The sequence below is a fragment of the Kluyveromyces lactis genome (assembly GCF_000002515.2).
Source record: "Kluyveromyces lactis strain NRRL Y-1140 chromosome F complete sequence".
Classification (NCBI taxonomy): Eukaryota; Fungi; Ascomycota; class Saccharomycetes; order Saccharomycetales; family Saccharomycetaceae; genus Kluyveromyces; species Kluyveromyces lactis.
In genome coordinates, this window is record NC_006042.1 from 2,545,752 (window position 1) to 2,562,677 (window position 16,926).

The 16,926-nt window shown below is 37.1% G+C and overlaps 7 protein-coding genes across 7 annotated transcripts; 4 read left to right on the forward strand and 3 right to left on the reverse strand.

Moving 5' to 3' along the window:
* Positions 1 to 781: 781 nt before the first annotated feature.
* On the forward strand, positions 782 to 2,653 carry MET30 (ubiquitin-binding SDF ubiquitin ligase complex subunit MET30; the record flags this gene model as incomplete). Its single annotated transcript, XM_456304.1, has 1 exon — positions 782 to 2,653. The coding sequence occupies one exon, from the start codon at positions 782 to 784 to the stop codon at positions 2,651 to 2,653; it is 1,872 nt and encodes a 623-aa protein (XP_456304.1).
* A 1,052-nt stretch (positions 2,654 to 3,705) lies between these two features.
* Positions 3,706 to 5,202, forward strand: KLLA0_F27533g (CBM21 domain-containing protein; the record flags this gene model as incomplete). Its single annotated transcript, XM_456305.1, has 1 exon — positions 3,706 to 5,202. The coding sequence occupies one exon, from the start codon at positions 3,706 to 3,708 to the stop codon at positions 5,200 to 5,202; it is 1,497 nt and encodes a 498-aa protein (XP_456305.1).
* Positions 5,203 to 8,819: 3,617 nt separating this feature from the next.
* On the reverse strand, positions 8,820 to 9,659 carry AGE2 (GTPase-activating protein AGE2; the record flags this gene model as incomplete). Its single annotated transcript, XM_456306.1, has 1 exon — positions 8,820 to 9,659. The coding sequence occupies one exon, from the start codon at positions 9,657 to 9,659 to the stop codon at positions 8,820 to 8,822; it is 840 nt and encodes a 279-aa protein (XP_456306.1).
* Positions 9,660 to 10,910: 1,251 nt separating this feature from the next.
* Positions 10,911 to 11,429, forward strand: KLLA0_F27577g (cytochrome b5-like heme/steroid binding domain-containing protein; the record flags this gene model as incomplete). The annotated part of the gene is made up of 1 exon (XM_456307.1): positions 10,911 to 11,429. One exon carries the CDS (start codon positions 10,911 to 10,913, stop codon positions 11,427 to 11,429), a length of 519 nt encoding a protein of 172 aa, XP_456307.1.
* A 997-nt stretch (positions 11,430 to 12,426) lies between these two features.
* HOM3 (aspartate kinase) lies at positions 12,427 to 13,995 on the forward strand (the record flags this gene model as incomplete). Its single annotated transcript, XM_456308.1, has 1 exon — positions 12,427 to 13,995. One exon carries the CDS (start codon positions 12,427 to 12,429, stop codon positions 13,993 to 13,995), a length of 1,569 nt encoding a protein of 522 aa, XP_456308.1.
* Positions 13,996 to 14,303: 308 nt separating this feature from the next.
* On the reverse strand, positions 14,304 to 15,149 carry CBR1 (cytochrome-b5 reductase; the record flags this gene model as incomplete). Its single annotated transcript, XM_456309.1, has 1 exon — positions 14,304 to 15,149. One exon carries the CDS (start codon positions 15,147 to 15,149, stop codon positions 14,304 to 14,306), a length of 846 nt encoding a protein of 281 aa, XP_456309.1.
* Positions 15,150 to 15,461: 312 nt separating this feature from the next.
* JHD1 ([Histone H3]-lysine-36 demethylase) lies at positions 15,462 to 16,898 on the reverse strand (the record flags this gene model as incomplete). The annotated part of the gene is made up of 1 exon (XM_456310.1): positions 15,462 to 16,898. One exon carries the CDS (start codon positions 16,896 to 16,898, stop codon positions 15,462 to 15,464), a length of 1,437 nt encoding a protein of 478 aa, XP_456310.1.
* Positions 16,899 to 16,926: the final 28 nt, after the last annotated feature.

Here is a 16,926-nt window from a genome sequence, read left to right on the forward strand (position 1 = left end):
CACAGAAAAGCGCATAATGACCGAATGCACAGTAGCAGGTTACACTATACATATATAATGACTGATTTTCAAGGGAAAATGTGCCATGTTATATTCTTGGCTTTTAGTCAGATCAAAACATGGAATATCCTTGTAATAAGCCAGATAACCTGTAAAGTGTGGCTTACCTACCCTAGCAGTACAAACATATCTTTTTTTCCCATAAAGATAGTAAGAACGGATTTTAGCTAGTACTGAAATTTAGCGCAGAGAAAAAAAGTAAAAATATCGAAACTTAAACAAAACTCTTGACTGACAAAGGACTTCTTCAAAAGGAAAAACACTGCCAAAGTAAGACTTCTTAATCCTTAAAGGGGCGTCTCACTTCCCGATCTACCAATAGTTTGTTTGATTTATATAAAGCATCATATTTGTTGTATTAAGCGGTTTGGAAATTTTCAGAACAAACGAAAGATCAGCAGCGGAGAGAGCTCAGATAGGGAAGAACAACAAGTTTCGGTAAAGAAAGGTACTAGTGCTCATCATTGGTGGTGTTCTTATAGAATTTTCCTGTGAATCAAGGAAAGGAATTATATCCTTGTGGATAAGAGACATAAACGAAGGGTTTTGCAGTACTGCATCACTTTGATCACTGGTTCTGGTATATTTACAAAAGTTTGAGGAACAGAATAAACATTTTGGAAAGAGAACGCTAGGGAAGTTGTTTTGAGTCAATATACCCCATCATTTTATCTCATCAATATATTCAAATATACCATACGAGTTACGATCGTATTTCAAAATGGAGTTTAACCTTCAACAGACATGCAGACCGGATTTAAAGCGTAAGTTCGAAGATGTAGATTCGAATGGAGTGTCAGATCAACGACAGGATACTGATGGGAAGGGGGAAATTCTACGAAACAAAGCTTCCAAGGTCAATCAAAACAATGAGGAAATACAGCTTCCGAGTGAAATGCCTCAGTTCAATTTCTTTAAATTCTGCTACCGTCATAATCCAGATATTCAACACACTTGTAAGGATTCGATGGTTTTCCAAGATCAGGTACGGTCGGAGAAGTGGATGGAGAAAATGAAAGCTTTGGACAAGGAATCAGACCGAGCAATTATCAAACAAACGCTAGACAATTTCCAGCATAGCAATGATAAGATACGAAGATTAATGCTGGAAGGAATATTACAGCTTTGTTGTTTTCCCCAGCTATCTTATATTGCTGATGAGGTAAAACAATTGATTAAGATCGATTTCATTTCAACCTTACCAGAGGAACTTTCTTTGAAAATTTTAGGTTACCTTGACTGTCAGTCTCTTTGCATCGCCTCGCTAACATGTAAGAGGTGGAAAACACTAGCTGATGACGATAGGGTATGGTACCATATGTGCGAACAGCATATTGATAGAAAATGTCCAAACTGTGGATGGGGTCTACCCTTACTCCATATGAAGAGGGCAAGATACTTACCTGTAAATGAAGCACATGTCCATAATCAAAACGGCAATCAATTCCAAAATGTTGCAAACGGCAACGGGAATGAAATTGGAGGCGGAAAGTCACTAATCAATCCTGGCAACTCTCCCAACCAAACTGTTGCCGCTAGGGCTAGGAATAGCAGGTACTATACGAGACCCTGGAAAGTAATATATAGGGAACGGTTCCAAGTGGAATCCAATTGGAGAAATGGAAGATGTAGAATTCAGCTCTTCAAAGGCCATATGGATGGGGTATTGTCATTAAAGTTCAACCACAGACTGCTTTTCACTGGGTCATACGATTCAACGGTGGCTATATGGGACACAAAATCTGGTAATTTGATTAGAAGACTCACCGGGCACACGGATGGTGTGAAGGGTATTTATTTTGATGATCAGAAAATGATCACAGCTTCTTTAGACAAGACAATCAGAGTATGGAACTACATTACAGGGTCCTGTATATCAACTTATAGAGGCCACCAGGATTCTGTGCTATCGGTGGATTCATACAAAAAAATCATTGTGAGTGCTTCTGCTGATAAAACAGTTAAAGTGTGGCATGTTGAATCTAGGACTTGTTATACGTTGCGGGGCCATACGGAATGGGTCAACTGTGTTAAACTACATCCAAAAAGTTTCACTTGTTACAGTTCCAGTGACGACAAAACATTAAGAATGTGGGATATCCGTACTAATTCGTGTATTAAAGTTTTCAGAGGACATGTTGGTCAAGTGCAAAAAGTTATTCCATTAACGATCAAAGACACAGAAAATTTAGTGGTGGATGAAAAAATTGAAAAAGTACCCAACCCAGAGTTAGAAGAAGATTTTGCAGATGACTGTACAGGAATATTCGATCCGAATTTGAAATACCCTACACATTTGCTTTCATGTTCATTGGATAACACCATCAAACTCTGGGAAGTCAGTTCAGGTAGATGCATTAGAACTCAATTTGGACATGTTGAAGGTGTTTGGGATATCGCTGCTGATAACTTCAGAATTGTCAGTGGCTCTCACGATAAGAGCATCAAAGTTTGGGATCTTCAAAATGGTAAATGCATACAAACTTTTACAGGACACAAGGCTCCTATTGTATGTGTAGGAATTGGTGACAGTTCATTTGTTAGCGGAGACGAGCTGGGCGAAGTGAAAATGTGGCATTTTGATGATATTTGAGAGCCCTGTCGTAGAACCATTGGCATTGTTGCACCGATTACACTATAGCTAATGGTACAGAAGTGAAGGAACAATTGTGTTCAACATCTTCAAAACTAGCATAACTAAATACAAAAGTTTATATTGTAACTTATTTCTAGTCTCAACTGCTGCCTAAATACAGAGGCCACATAATGCCATTCTTTTTCGAACGAATACATTACTCAACGATCAGTTTCTGAAAGTTTTATCGTGCTCGGAACAATGTTTAAAATCAATGTACCTACCTGGCTTCATTAACCCCGAAACCATCAACGTTAAAAAGTCAAATGTCGAGCATGCGAAGTTGTGGAATTCGTCATTTAATTCGACCGTCGTATATGCGCGGAATCTAATTATAAGATCGCACCATAATGATTAAGATGATGAGCCTCGTTGAAACGTAACAGCGCACCGTTTTCTTCTTCGAAAGCCAAACTAACACATCTTCCATTTTTCATTGTCAACATGACCGTCTTTTGGTTTCCAGATTCTCACCAAACAGCTTAGAAAATATCGTAGTAGAGAAATGTGACTGGGAATCCTTGAAAAGAAAAGGAAAGGAAATAATAAGAAAAAAAGGGTTGTCACCATGAGCAGACGTTTTCATGCAAGGTATTAATGTTCCTCTGTTTTTAAGACTTCAATCATACATAAGTCGGGTGAGCCAGTGGTCGAACAGGTTTGTATTGGGTACTTGGTGTTTTATGACCTTCGAGTTAAGAATAAAAATAGTCTTGGTGTTTTCTACTCTGTGAGGTTTTGTTTTAAATTTTGTTGTTTTAACTTTTGATCGAAGATAAACCAGATATATAACGAGCTACCCCAGTTTGCTCGCATTTTCATTGCTTTATCATCCTTAAAGCATTTAGCATTTCATATTGGGCAATAAGCGCTAGTGTAAACAATCACTTTTCGATTACTAGCGTATCTTCCTGATAAACGTATCAAGACACTAGTTAAATAATTGGAGATAAGTCAGAATAGATTGAGGCTATCTAAATAGAAGAAGAAATCTACTATGGTCTAGCGAGATGTACCAACGAGATGCTGTACAGAATTTACAAAGCGGCAAGTTTAGCTCTTTGAATTTTTTGAGGAAACCACAAAGAATTTCCTGCCAGGTCGAAACAACAGCCATGAACGACGCTTTGAAACGGAACACAGATCTGAATAAAAGTAAAATTATTGTAGATAAAAGTTTACAGGATTCTCAACATGATGAACACGATCCTGTGGGCAATGAATTGGCAGGGCGGCTCAACGAGAAATTAAATTTCAATAAAGATGCGGACCCATCAAAGAAGGAAGATTGGGATGTTGAAACAGACCCATTGAAGAAAGAAGCATGGGAAAGCGAAACAGACCCAAGCTTAAGCATGCAAGACTACTTCCCTGTATCGAAACCAGATGTGCCTGAAGTTGAAATCAATAACAATTCCAACGATGACAACGATGACGATGATGATGAACCAGAAGACAGGTATTTGGATAGTAGAAAACTTAGCGCTATATTCAATCCACCCTCAATATTACTTACACGAAGCAAATCCCTACCAACTTCTCCACTAGAAGGTAGGGTAAGCCAGGAACAAAGACCTCCTGTTTTCAAGAGGTCTAAATCGGTTCATTTTGCTCAAAGTGAGAAGTTTGAAGTTAAATACTTTAGGGAGGACGAAAGTCCGTTATTCTTAAGAAACGAATCAGGAGAGTACGGTACGAAATCTGGAAAGTTAAGGAAAAGCAGACGCCATAGAAGCCGAGAGGCTGTTGCCAAAGTTAATGGTGATGATGACGACGATGATATGTTGAATATGAAGGGATCAAAGAGGTCCTTGGAATTGGTAAATGGAAACTTGATCCTTCAAGCACAAACTCCAAAGTTATTACGATTAGATGTATTTGGTGTAAGAAAAAATCAGTTCCAAACGTTTGCCAATGGTATATATAATTCGATGAACACTCCAAATTCTGGATGGTCAAATTCTCTTCACTCTAATAATGCACCTTTTTGGAAGTATAGTCATGGTATTAATGATAATGATGATAATGATAATAACAACAACAACAATAAAAATGAAGATGACGCTAATACTACTGGCATCCCAAACTTTGATTTCAGCTCTCCTTTTAATACAAATGATAGCTTTAAAAAAGAGGCAAATTTGGGAACCTTTATTTGTCATTTACAAGACCTTAGATTGGACACACAAGGGCACATGTTGATTGGTAATGTCATTGTACGAAACATATCCTACGAAAAGAGAGTTATTGTACGATACACCTTAGATTCCTGGAAATCTCAACAGGATGTTGAAAGTGTATGGATAACAAACCATTGTAACCTGAAAAGTGGTACAGGAGCTATCGATATCGATGTCTTCCAATTTGCCATTGATCTCGGTAAAATCAATACAATCGAGCACATCGAAATGTGCATACTATACCAAACACGAGAAGGGTCTTCATGGATCGATCATTGGGACAACAATTCGGGCCAGAATTACAAAGTCAGTGTCCGAGTAAAGTAACATATACCCACTCCGTGACACTCAAATATGCAATATATATGAAGACACATCAATTATCAGAATTATTATCAATATATATATAATTTTTCATACCACACAAATAATGTCCGAGCGATACATGTCATTAACAGTGACACTCTGTGATGATATATCTAATAGTGTTTTTAAAGGAAAACACTATGATTGGATTCATGCATTTTAAACAGTGGTCTATGGCGATCGCCGGCTTAGCGCTGCTAAACCCTTTTTGGTTCCCTAATAGAAACTAGTAAAAAAATAGAACGTTCGATGAGGGATCTGCACGTGATTATGTGTTCTAAAGGTATTCCAGTGAGAAAACGTTAACCAGATTTGTCGAGAATAGGTGTGCCTGGATCGGCATTTCCCATTTTGCCCGTTCTCATCTAATCCTAGCAACCCAGGAAACGATTGCTTTTTTTCGATTGAAAGAACAGCTCGGAATCGAAAGGAACTTGCAAGAATGAAGGAAAGAAAAAACACAGAAGAGAAGGGAGAAAGCGCCCCTGACTTCTTCTTCGAGATTCATCTCCTAGAGTGGAACAAAAACTGCAGTGTTTTACCTAACCTCTGAACTGAAATGCGATAGCAGGACATCGGTAAAACCTGCAGAGGAATTTTTCGGACCTGTTCGGAGTTAGCGACGCCATTACAGACCTCAATTAATATCCTATAAAGTGTTTGGCGTATCAATGGTATGATGGTAAGGTGATAAAACAAAACATTTTACACGCCTGGAAGCAGATCTGCCAATTTGATCACCTGGTTCATTGTCAATGATATTTATCGCTTCTCATAAACTAGGGACTTCAATTTGCTCGTAGGTTGTGCATAATATCTGTTTCCCTTTTTTGATTTTCTTCTGTGCAGCGTTTTTAATGGGTATATTTTTTCGCTTTTAACAGTAGCTTTCATGTAGCATTCGGTAGTGTTTTCTTTTTTTATTTGGGCTCTTATTTTCCTGCCCTACTGCTGCATTGTAATATTGTACAAGACGTGCAAAGAGATAAAAACTGACTGACATTATAATAGAAGCATTGGCGTCGGGAAGCAAGGAAGAAAAACACACAAACACTCGGTTATGAACGACAAATGTGTAGCACTGAGGTGTCTGGCAGTATTTCCACATCTCTCACCGTTTATTTATTATAGCGGGTTTTCTTTTAGAACTGTTAAATTGTATCACGCTTCGGAAGTTACCGTGCATGCCATTTCCTCTCTCAGAAATGTTATGAATGAACTCGAAATAGTTAAAACTGGTTCCACTGTCTCAATCAACTAGGGGTTAATAAAGGCAGTAAGTCTTTCAATGAGGGTAGTTCCATTTGTTTCACAGCAGTAGACGCTGTGGTGTGTATTACCATTATACTTGTTTTCAGCAAACATTTTGCAGGGCATCGCATCGTTTTCAATTTTCTTGATTTTTGTCGGCTTTACAATAAGTAACAAATAACAAAAATCGTCGCCATGGATATTAGAACAACATAGGTATTAGTTTACCATCTAAACATCGAGCTTTCCCCCTCCATATACATCGTGTAGATAAAGGGTATGTTCTTTCCGTCCCAGTAGTTCAAGAACTCATTCGAGAATTACTTTTCCCTTCATTATTATCATCATCTTCTACAGGTAGATTCCGATGCTAAGTAACAATTACATAGCAGCACAACCGGTTCATATTGTGTCGCTTGGGAAACTCAACGGAAATCAACCAAACAACACTGTATCAGCGTATTAGATCGGCTGATAAGCCTATACAAGAAGTACGTGAATTTCCTAGTCGGTCGGTATATCTTTTCCTACCTCTAATTTAGATAGTTGACGTTAAAATTTATGTCTCGGATATATACTTTTTCTTTCAGTACGATACTCCCGTCCCGCGCTTCCACCACATATTTTTGCTTTGTAATTTGTTAATGCTTTCTATCTGGTTCTATTAATTTTTTTTTTTTTTAAATTTCTCAGTTAATTAATAGAAGAAACTCTAAGGGATTATTAAATCTCTCGGTTTCATTAAGATGTTTTGCCAGATTCTTAGGCATAAAAGAGAAAATCACGGAGTACCTTTAGAGCAGTACGCGCAGCATGTTTATGGTTACTTTTGAGGAATTGATATTCATATAAATCAGATTAATCTGTATATAAATCCAAGCTGTGTACAACAGAAATGTCCCATATCTCAAAGGGTTTCCAACGTCACTTTAAACTTTCTTTCGGGATTAGTGAAACCAATCATCATTACAGTTCTTTCTGTCGTCATACGCTGAGGGAGAAAATATAAAAACACATACACAAACAACTAAATTTCATAGAAGTACAATGCAAGACCTTGAAGTATTCTGCACTATTTTTGCTTTTATTTTTGTCTGCTACCTTGGATCGCATAAGACGACTATGAACCTGTTGAAGGCAGATGTACCTCGCTTACAATAGATAACCCATGGTACTGTGATATTTCAAGCGACAGAACTTGCAGGAATTTGATGCCACATCTTTAAACAATGGCCAGGTTTTCTGCGATATAGCTATAAACGCAGTATGAACGGTTCTATGTTCTTTCAATTCCATCTTTTTCTATTTGTGTGTCCAATTTAGGCTGTTCCAATAGATACCCTTTTCATGACATTTATGACTGAACTCGAAAAATAATACTAATGCTAATAATAATCATAATAATAATAATAATAATAATAATAATAATAATAATAGTAACAATAACACTGATGATAAAATTAATAAACAATGCTCATTATCTAATAGCACTGATCACCCAACTAAGAAATTCCTGTTGTGTTCCATATCAGCTATACCGCTGATTTAATTATGTGTTGTTCAACCCACTTTTTTTTTAAAGAAAGAGTGCCCGAAAATTAATTTTAATATTCAAACCAAATTCATCACCTTTATTATAATTCAATTCTTCTGTTTTCTTTCTGAACTTCTTTCCGAGGTTCTTCTCAAATGTGCTTATTTCATAACGGGAGGGGAATGCATTTGTGTGTGCTATAACAATGCATATGCTCTTAATTCGCGGCTATGAAAGTCAAAATCATGAAAAACAACAACGTATGCAAAGTCCTACTTTTGATGACTCGTCGATACAATTTCAAACAAGAGTGATATCGGATTATACACTCGTACATTTGTTCCGTTTTCTCAACTGAGGAGATCAGCTTTACAAATCTCCGTGGATACATCCGGTGCGCCTTTGCTTCGCTTTTTACACATGCCTTAATGACGTTATTCCACGACGTTTCAACACATGATAATGCCTTTTTTTTGATATTCAAACCTATATATACTTTGATATATAATATGATTCAAGATCTCTGTCCCCATTTAGATAAAATTATTAGTTTCCCATAGTGAATCCTGACAAATGTTTGGATAGTACTAGCACATAATGTCAAAATGCAAAAAAACAGCTGTAAATCTATAGCGCCGATATTTACATCAGTTTTTTTGGAGATTGTTCAGTTTCTATATGCAGGTTGCAAAGCATGTTTATAGTCACTCTAATGGATGTTATTTGTTTTTATTATATATATATATGACTTACCACAGGTTCTCAAAATATCTCGCATGAGTACCAAACGAAATTATGACCACACATTTTTGAATAAATCGTCATCCAATGACAAACTTGATCCACTTCTGCTATCATCAACTGCACGCGGCACCGCCCATGGATTTGATGTCAACTTTCCTCCGCTTGATAAACTATTGCTAGTACTCATGTTTTTGGTAGGAAGGTGAAGTGATGATTGAGATGGAGATTGTGATTGCGAATGGGGAGACGTAGATTTGCGATTTGCGTACAGTGAAAGAATGGATTTCTTTAAATCTGGTCTATCCGGTGGTCTGTAGACATTCGTGTTTGTAGCAGAAGGTTTCTCAGAGGATATTTGAGGTACGTTTTTGTCTGTAACCACAGAATTCAGATTCAGCCCCAGATCCAAATCTAGGGAGCGAGGCGAATCTGAAGAAGGACTATTTCTCACTGCCGCTGCTTTCTGGGCCACACGATCTTTAGCTTCAGCAGTATGCTTGCTAGACTTAACGTCCACAATGGGATCATCACCAACCCACTTTTTTAATTCATATTTAGTCCTAATAAATTGTCCAATTTTGCTTTGGTCTGGTACGTAAGTGCCTCCACCAAGTTTATTCTCGTAATATTCGTTGAATTTCTTATTATTTCCGAATTCCAATACCGCTTCCAAATGTTCCTCGGTCCATGTATCCAAATCAACACTCTTCACTTTACTAATGTGTGTACCCATAGATCTGTGAAACCCTGCACATTTAATGCACACGAAAACACCCAGTGACCACGAAGCCCAACGTGGATGAGTTGCAACTTTACAATCACCACATCTGTTATTTTCTGGATCACGAAGCAAGGTAGTCAATACTTTTTTCACCTCCACACTGGTCATTCTTGAATAGCAGCAATTGACCTAATATTATTCTTCTATCCTGTTGAAATTGTTTAAAATCCAGTCCGAAAAGATTTAAATTATAATTTCAATTCTTATGACGGCCTTTAATCAGTCAACTTGAATACCTTCGTTACGAGTACACCAATAATCAAAAAAAAAAAAAAACCAAGGTGCACAATATGGCAATAAAAGAAGGGTTTCAATTGGAGATATAGGCTCTCAGTTTCTTCCAAAACAGCTCCAGAACCTCAGTTTGCGAAACAGGATCCTTAACAGAATTAGCAGCAAATTACTAACTTCATCTGTAAAGTGCATAAACAAGAAAAGAATGATTGTCTATTGTTTAATTTTGATGATACGCTTTTTTCCACTTTCCTAACTCAAATCCCATAACAAAATTTCGCATGTTAAATTCGGCAATCTACTCATCTAATTGCAAAAAAACGCTTTTTAGTTTTGTTGCAACACACAAAAGAAACGAAAAGAAAAAACGCATTCTTTGATTTTATTGTGCGATTACACCTTCTTTATAGTCCATGGAACAGACATATGTTTTTTTTATCGATTTGCATCGATCCTTTTTTTCCTCTCAACATACATAAGATTCTTTTTTATTTAAGAAAAGTATTTAATTTCGCAACTTATGTCTACCTTTTATAATGTAGTTGAAGGAGGAAGACTGGTGAGTTCCAAGACTGGATTGATAACTTATATGCAGAGCACATTTTGCCGTGAGTGCATACTGTGTTTGTGTCTGTTATTTATTTTACATCTGTTCGAGTACTATTATACAGGCAACAGGCATTCCTCCACTCATCACAGATCTTTTTCTTTTCCATTTGTTACCGTCCAATTGTTACGTATATCACCAGCTGTATCTCCAACTAGAGAATATAAAGGAATCACTGTAATTACTGATATTATTACCAGGGGGCCCATTGGATGAGACATTGATTGCTTTTACTGTTGTTTTCAAGTTTATTATTGCTAGCTCTGCTATATCGCTTCCACGAGGAACAGTACTATCAACTAGATTGACCCATTCAATTTTTTTTTTTTTTTTGGGTTCAATATTATAACAATTGTTTTGTTTCCGTTTTGTTGCTTTCGACTAATCGATCAACAGTCCGTCACTATATATTCGTGGAAGTTCAATTGATTGGTGATTATTTTTGTGTTTCTGCTTAGATTTTCTGAGAATTTTATTCTTTTTTTGGTACAGCATTCATAGCATTTCATTTATTTAAAATGAGAGACCCGCTAATAACTATGGATGAAGTAGCACGACATAGTTCGCGGTCCGACTGTTGGACCGTGATTCATGGCAAAGTGTACGATATAACCAGTTTCCTTCACAAGCATCCAGGAGGTGCTCAAGTTCTTTTGAAATACGCAGGTAAAGACTCAACTCTGCAATTCGATGACATTGGTCATTCTATGGAATCCCTAGCATATGACTTAGACCCTGGTGCTTTAAAGGGAACATTATATTTACCTAATTCCAAATCAAATCACAACAGCGACAACGAAGATGATTCTTCACTTCCGTATTTCTTGAGTGCAAGCTTCCTGCCGTCAAGTTTACTTTGGATCACTAGCATTTATCAAGCAATAAGAAAATTCTTTTTGCTGGAAAGAGACACTAGGATATGGTTGTTCAGTACAATAATTTTCTTCTGTGTGCTTACATTAGGATTTATTCACTGGGGTCATGATCATAATATCATTGATAATAATGATTATGGAGTTCCCGCTTGGATGGATTGACGCAACTAAAACCAAAGTCTACGAACTCTTGAAAATGCGGAGCCAACCGCAAAGATAAAACATTCAGCCAGTTATTCGCGAAATTCACTTCAATTATTAAACTTTTTTTGATTAAGCTTCTATATGGGAAGCCGCATATCTTATAATGGATCAATTCTGGCAAACAGTGCCAATCCATTTAATAATATTCGAGTACCCACAAACTACAACGTTACTATACCATAGCTTTCTCATTTCCTCTCATTTTGTTTCATCGAATCATTATCAGTGACCTTTCTAATGTTAGGAGCTATTGGACGTTTCGATTCTGTTCCTACTTCATTCCATCATTGCATTATATTTTCCACTACCTTTGTCACTTCAATTCAAAACTTCTTAAAGTTAGCCAAGCTGAAAAGCGATAAAACGCGAATCAAACTATAACACAGCTATTACAATACGTACATCCGCTTAAGTTATAGGTATAACATATTGAAATTACAAATAAAAATCAGGAGAATTAACTCACAATTTTATGTTGTTCTTTACTGTTCCATTACTATTTATTCATAACCATTATCATAACTCCATTTCATTATTTTGTTTATTCTTTTTCAATGCTAGTGTAGCCCACACTTGCTCCATCTAATAAATTTTGTTTATCATGCAGCATCAGCGAACAATTTCCATTGCATGCTCTTGAATCACCCCGCTTAAAGGGCATATACCTGTCTACCATATAGTTCCCATTTTCGTAAATCACGTGAAAATGGCATAATTATCCCATCAATTTTCCATCGAACCTCACAGTTCTAGAAAATATATTGTGAAAAACTAGAAAGATTTTGACAAAAAGTAATTGAGTCATTTGGTTTGAATGAAATTCATATAAATAAAGGAAGCTCCGACAAAAACCCATTAGCACATTGTCCTCAGCTGTGTGTTTACAAGACTGCTATACCCTTTGGAAGTAGTAACAGGCCTTTTCTATAAAATAACTTAAAGTATCGATTACGTGATGATTGAAACTAGTAACTGGGTTGTACAGAAATTTGGTGGTACCAGTATTGGTAAATTTTCCAAGCAGATTGTAAATGAAATCATCAAAGTGTACTCTCAGGAATACGACAATAACGTGGCTGTCGTGTGTTCTGCTAGGTCTTCGTACACTAAAGCTGAAGGTACTACTTCCAGATTATTATTGGCATGTGATCTAGCGTCAAACAACAACTATGAATATAAGAACGTTCTTGATTTAGTCGAGAGAGATCATGTCGCAAATGCAGAAGAGTCTGTCAAGGATATTACCATCCAAGAGACTTTAATTGAGGATACCAAGAGAGAAATAAATATTGTCAGGAGATATCTGGATGCCTCTCAAGTCTTGGGTGAGGTGTCTACAAGAACTTTGGATTTAGTTATGTCATTGGGTGAGAAACTATCCTGTTTGTATGTGACTGCTCTTTGTCAGGATAATGGTGTCAATGCGAGATATGTGGATCTCTCTTTTATTGTTCCAAGTGATTACGAATGTAAGGAAGGTACTCTGGATAATAGTTTCTACACCTTCCTCGTCACCGCTTTTAGAGAGAAGCTATCGCCGATCTTAAAAGAAACCGAGAATGGCACCAAGATCATTCCTGTCATTACTGGGTTCTTTGGAGTCGTTCCAATGGGTCTACTTAATGGTGTTGGTAGAGGATATACTGATCTATGCGCCGCCTTGATCGCCGTCGCACTAAATGCTGACGAATTACAAGTATGGAAAGAAGTTGATGGTATCTTCACCGCCGATCCAAGAAAAGTACCCCAAGCAAGACTGTTAGACACAGTTACACCCGACGAAGCTGCTGAGTTAACTTACTACGGTTCAGAAGTCATTCATCCATTCACCATGGAACAGGTTATCAGAACTCACATACCGATTAGAATTAAAAACGTCCAAAACCCTAAGGGTAACGGTACTATTATTTACCCAAGCGATCAAGCCAAGAAGGGTGAATCCACACCTCCACATCCACCTGTAGCGTTAACATCCTCTATCTTCGAATCCAAAAAGAAAGGCGCTACGGCCATCACTACTAAATCTGATATTGTTGTGGTTAATATACATTCTAATAAGAAGACGTTATCTCATGGGTTCTTGGCAGAAATGTTCTCTACGTTGGATAAATATAAACTAGTTGTGGACTTGATTTCTACTTCTGAGGTCCACGTCTCTATGGCCCTTCCTGTACCTGATTCAGATTCCCTAAAGGCTTTACGGTGTGCTGTTGAAGAGTTAAAGAGACTAGGTACAGTCGATGTTATTAAGAAAATGGCAATTGTCTCTCTGGTCGGTAAGCAGATGAAGCAATTTGTTGGTATTGCTGGTACTATGTTTACAACCTTAGCTGAACAACATATTAATATTGAAATGATTTCTCAAGGTGCTAATGAAATTAATATCTCTTGTGTCATTGATGAGAGCAATGCAGTGAGAGCTCTTCAGTCTATTCATGCAAAATTATTAGATTCTCCGCAGAATGAAAATTTTGAATCAGCAGTGAATGAAAGGTTGGAACAAATCAAGCAAATGTCTTTATAGATGTTGATTAGATCAATCAATAGACCGAAAAAAATAAAGAAAGGAAACTATTTTCCATAGAAAGAAGTAGTTTATGATGTTCTTGTGATAGGCATTTTTGCACAAAGATGTTCTTTAACATAGTTTAATAGGCTCTTAACAGTACGTTTGGATGATATAGGTGCCGGAGCTAGAGTCTTTTAAGTAATGATACAATATAGAAAAAAAAAATTACCGACATTCTCCCGTCTTTTATAATGAATTTACAGGTTGGATAAAGATTTTACTTACATCATAATACTGAACCAGCGATATGTATTCTGATTGTCTTAAAATACAAAGATTTGGTCTCCCATCTTAGAAATAGGTTTAGCTTTCTCGTAACCTAAAGTGACAGCATTTCTCTTAATAGATGAAACCATAGGAGGCGGACCGCACACCAAAAGTTGGACGCCTTCAGCTGGAGCTGGAAGACGTTCTTTCATAGTATCAACGGTGATATACCCAACACCACCAGTCCAAGCTTCTGGAGCCTTATCTAACAAGTAATAAACCTTGAATTGATCTGGTTTTCTTTCAACAAATGCGTCCAATTCCTTCTTCAAAAGGATATCCTCCTCAGTTTGATTACCATAGACTAAAGATACCTTGGTTTTATCGGAATCGTTGGCAAAAATTGATTTCATAATTTGATACATTGGAGCAATACCAGTACCACCAGCGATCATACCGATTTCTTCATTCATGTTAGGTTGGTAATGGTAGAAACCCTTTGGGCCACGTACCTTAATTTTGTCACCAATGTTGAGCTGTGCAAAATGCTTTGAAATGTTACCCTTTTCGTAGGACTTAATTAAAAGTTCAAAGTGACCGACGGCGTCCGAGTCCAACGAAGTTGGTGTATAAGACCTTAAAATATCCTTGCCATTGATGTTTGCTTGAACAGAAATATGTTGACCAATTGGAAGCCCTAATACCTGTGTAGACTTTGGTAAACCAAATCTGTAAATAGCAGTATTATGAGTCAACACTGTCTTTGCCACCAATGGAAATTCCTGTAACTTCTCCTTATCTAGCACTGGCTTATCCTTCTTTGATTGGTATTCCAAAACAACGGCAATGATAGTGCACAGTAACACAAAGGTCGCAGTGAAAATGAACTTCCCAGGAACCATATTTGAGGTTAGGCTAACCGTCTTATTTTAAAGTATACACTATATCTTTTCAAATATAACAACTGGTACAATATAAGAGCGTTTATTGCCCAATGATCAATGCTATCGTACCTTGCTCATCAGATTGAATCCTCACATCCAAAAAAAATCTTATTTTCCATGTTGGCCTTCATTCAGAAAGGAAACATTTAAACCACACTAAAGAGAGGGTAAGGCTAAAAAACTACTTAGGAAAGAATGATGGGATGGACAGAATAGAGTGCAGTAACCTGCGCTAGCTTCCCTGCATAATAGTACTTAAGATATTGAGGATTAAGTGTGTTCAAATTTTATTATTTTATTCTTTAGCTCCGTTATTAGTTCTTTTTTGCTCTGATAATTGATTGGTTTATATTTGATGTTAGATGACGAGAGGTATTTGACCAAGTTCTCAATATCTTCCGATGATATCGATTGAATATGATCAGAGTTCAATAGCCATTCACATGTCTTTCCCATAACCGATTCAAATTGCGGGAAAGTAAATTTTTTTGGAACTTTTGTCTGATGTTCAATTTCTACCACATTTAGTTGGGTAGTTATGTCTCTTAATGTTAGGAAATTACCTCCAACGATAAACGAGTCCTCAGGCGTATACACGGCATGAATGTATCCACACGGAATCATGAATAAATTACCCTCGGTCAATTCCATTGCGATACCTGCTTCTAGCTGATCTCCTAAGAAAATGTCATTCTGATTATCGTTGTCACACCATTCTCTGTATTTCTTCAAGTTGTAATCTGTCGGTGGGAATAAGATGAACTTCTTTGATCCCGAGATTACATTATAATAGACACTAGTTCCAGCAAAATCCAAATGAAAGTCTGTATATGCGTTACCCACGGACATTAATATGTATTTGGTAACTTTCGGCCGTTCGATGTCGGTCTCTGTACGTCCAAAATTCCAAACTATATCAACCAAATCGTTATTATTCACAGCATTGGGACGTCGTATCCCATCTTTGAAACTTTCTACATGGCTTACCTCCAGGGATATAACATTTCTAATACGATCTCTATCGGAAGGGCTAGTATGAGAATAGTACTCGTTCCATTGAGAAAGTGTCCATTTCTCATTCATTTGAGTCTGAACATCCATAACGTCTAATGGATAATCATCCCCCATGATTTTTGTTAGATATTCCACGTTAAGTTTAACATGATCTTTCGAATCGACAAGACCTAGTTCATTAGCTGAAATCACATACATACCACTATCGGCAGGATCGGATACTCTTAATGGTACTTTAATGATTTGGAAATCAGATTCCAATTCTGACGAGCTGATCGCCTTAGGATCTTTCCACTTTTCAAAGCATGCGAGGAAGGCTTGCGTATGTGGATGCTCATGCTTTAATCGTTTATCATTACCTTCATTTAGCGCAATGTAATCTATAGGTCTTTTATTTCTAAGTCTGTTTCTCTTTGTAAAAGCAATATCTTCTGTCCCCACTGACACACCGTTCAACTTCAACAACGCACACTTCGATTCATCATGTAGTGTGCATTTAAAAGATTCAACGTGCTTCTCTTTAAAAGCTAATAATTGTGAAGGATTCTCTAACTTCGGAACCACAAATTGAATAGGCACACACGTTAAGTGACACCAACCGTCACAGAATTCACAACCTACCCATATTGGCTGACCTTTATCCTCCGAATCATCCTTTTTGCAAAAATGACATTTCACTGTACCACTAGTCATAATCAACAAAGCAAAAAGGTAACTAAAC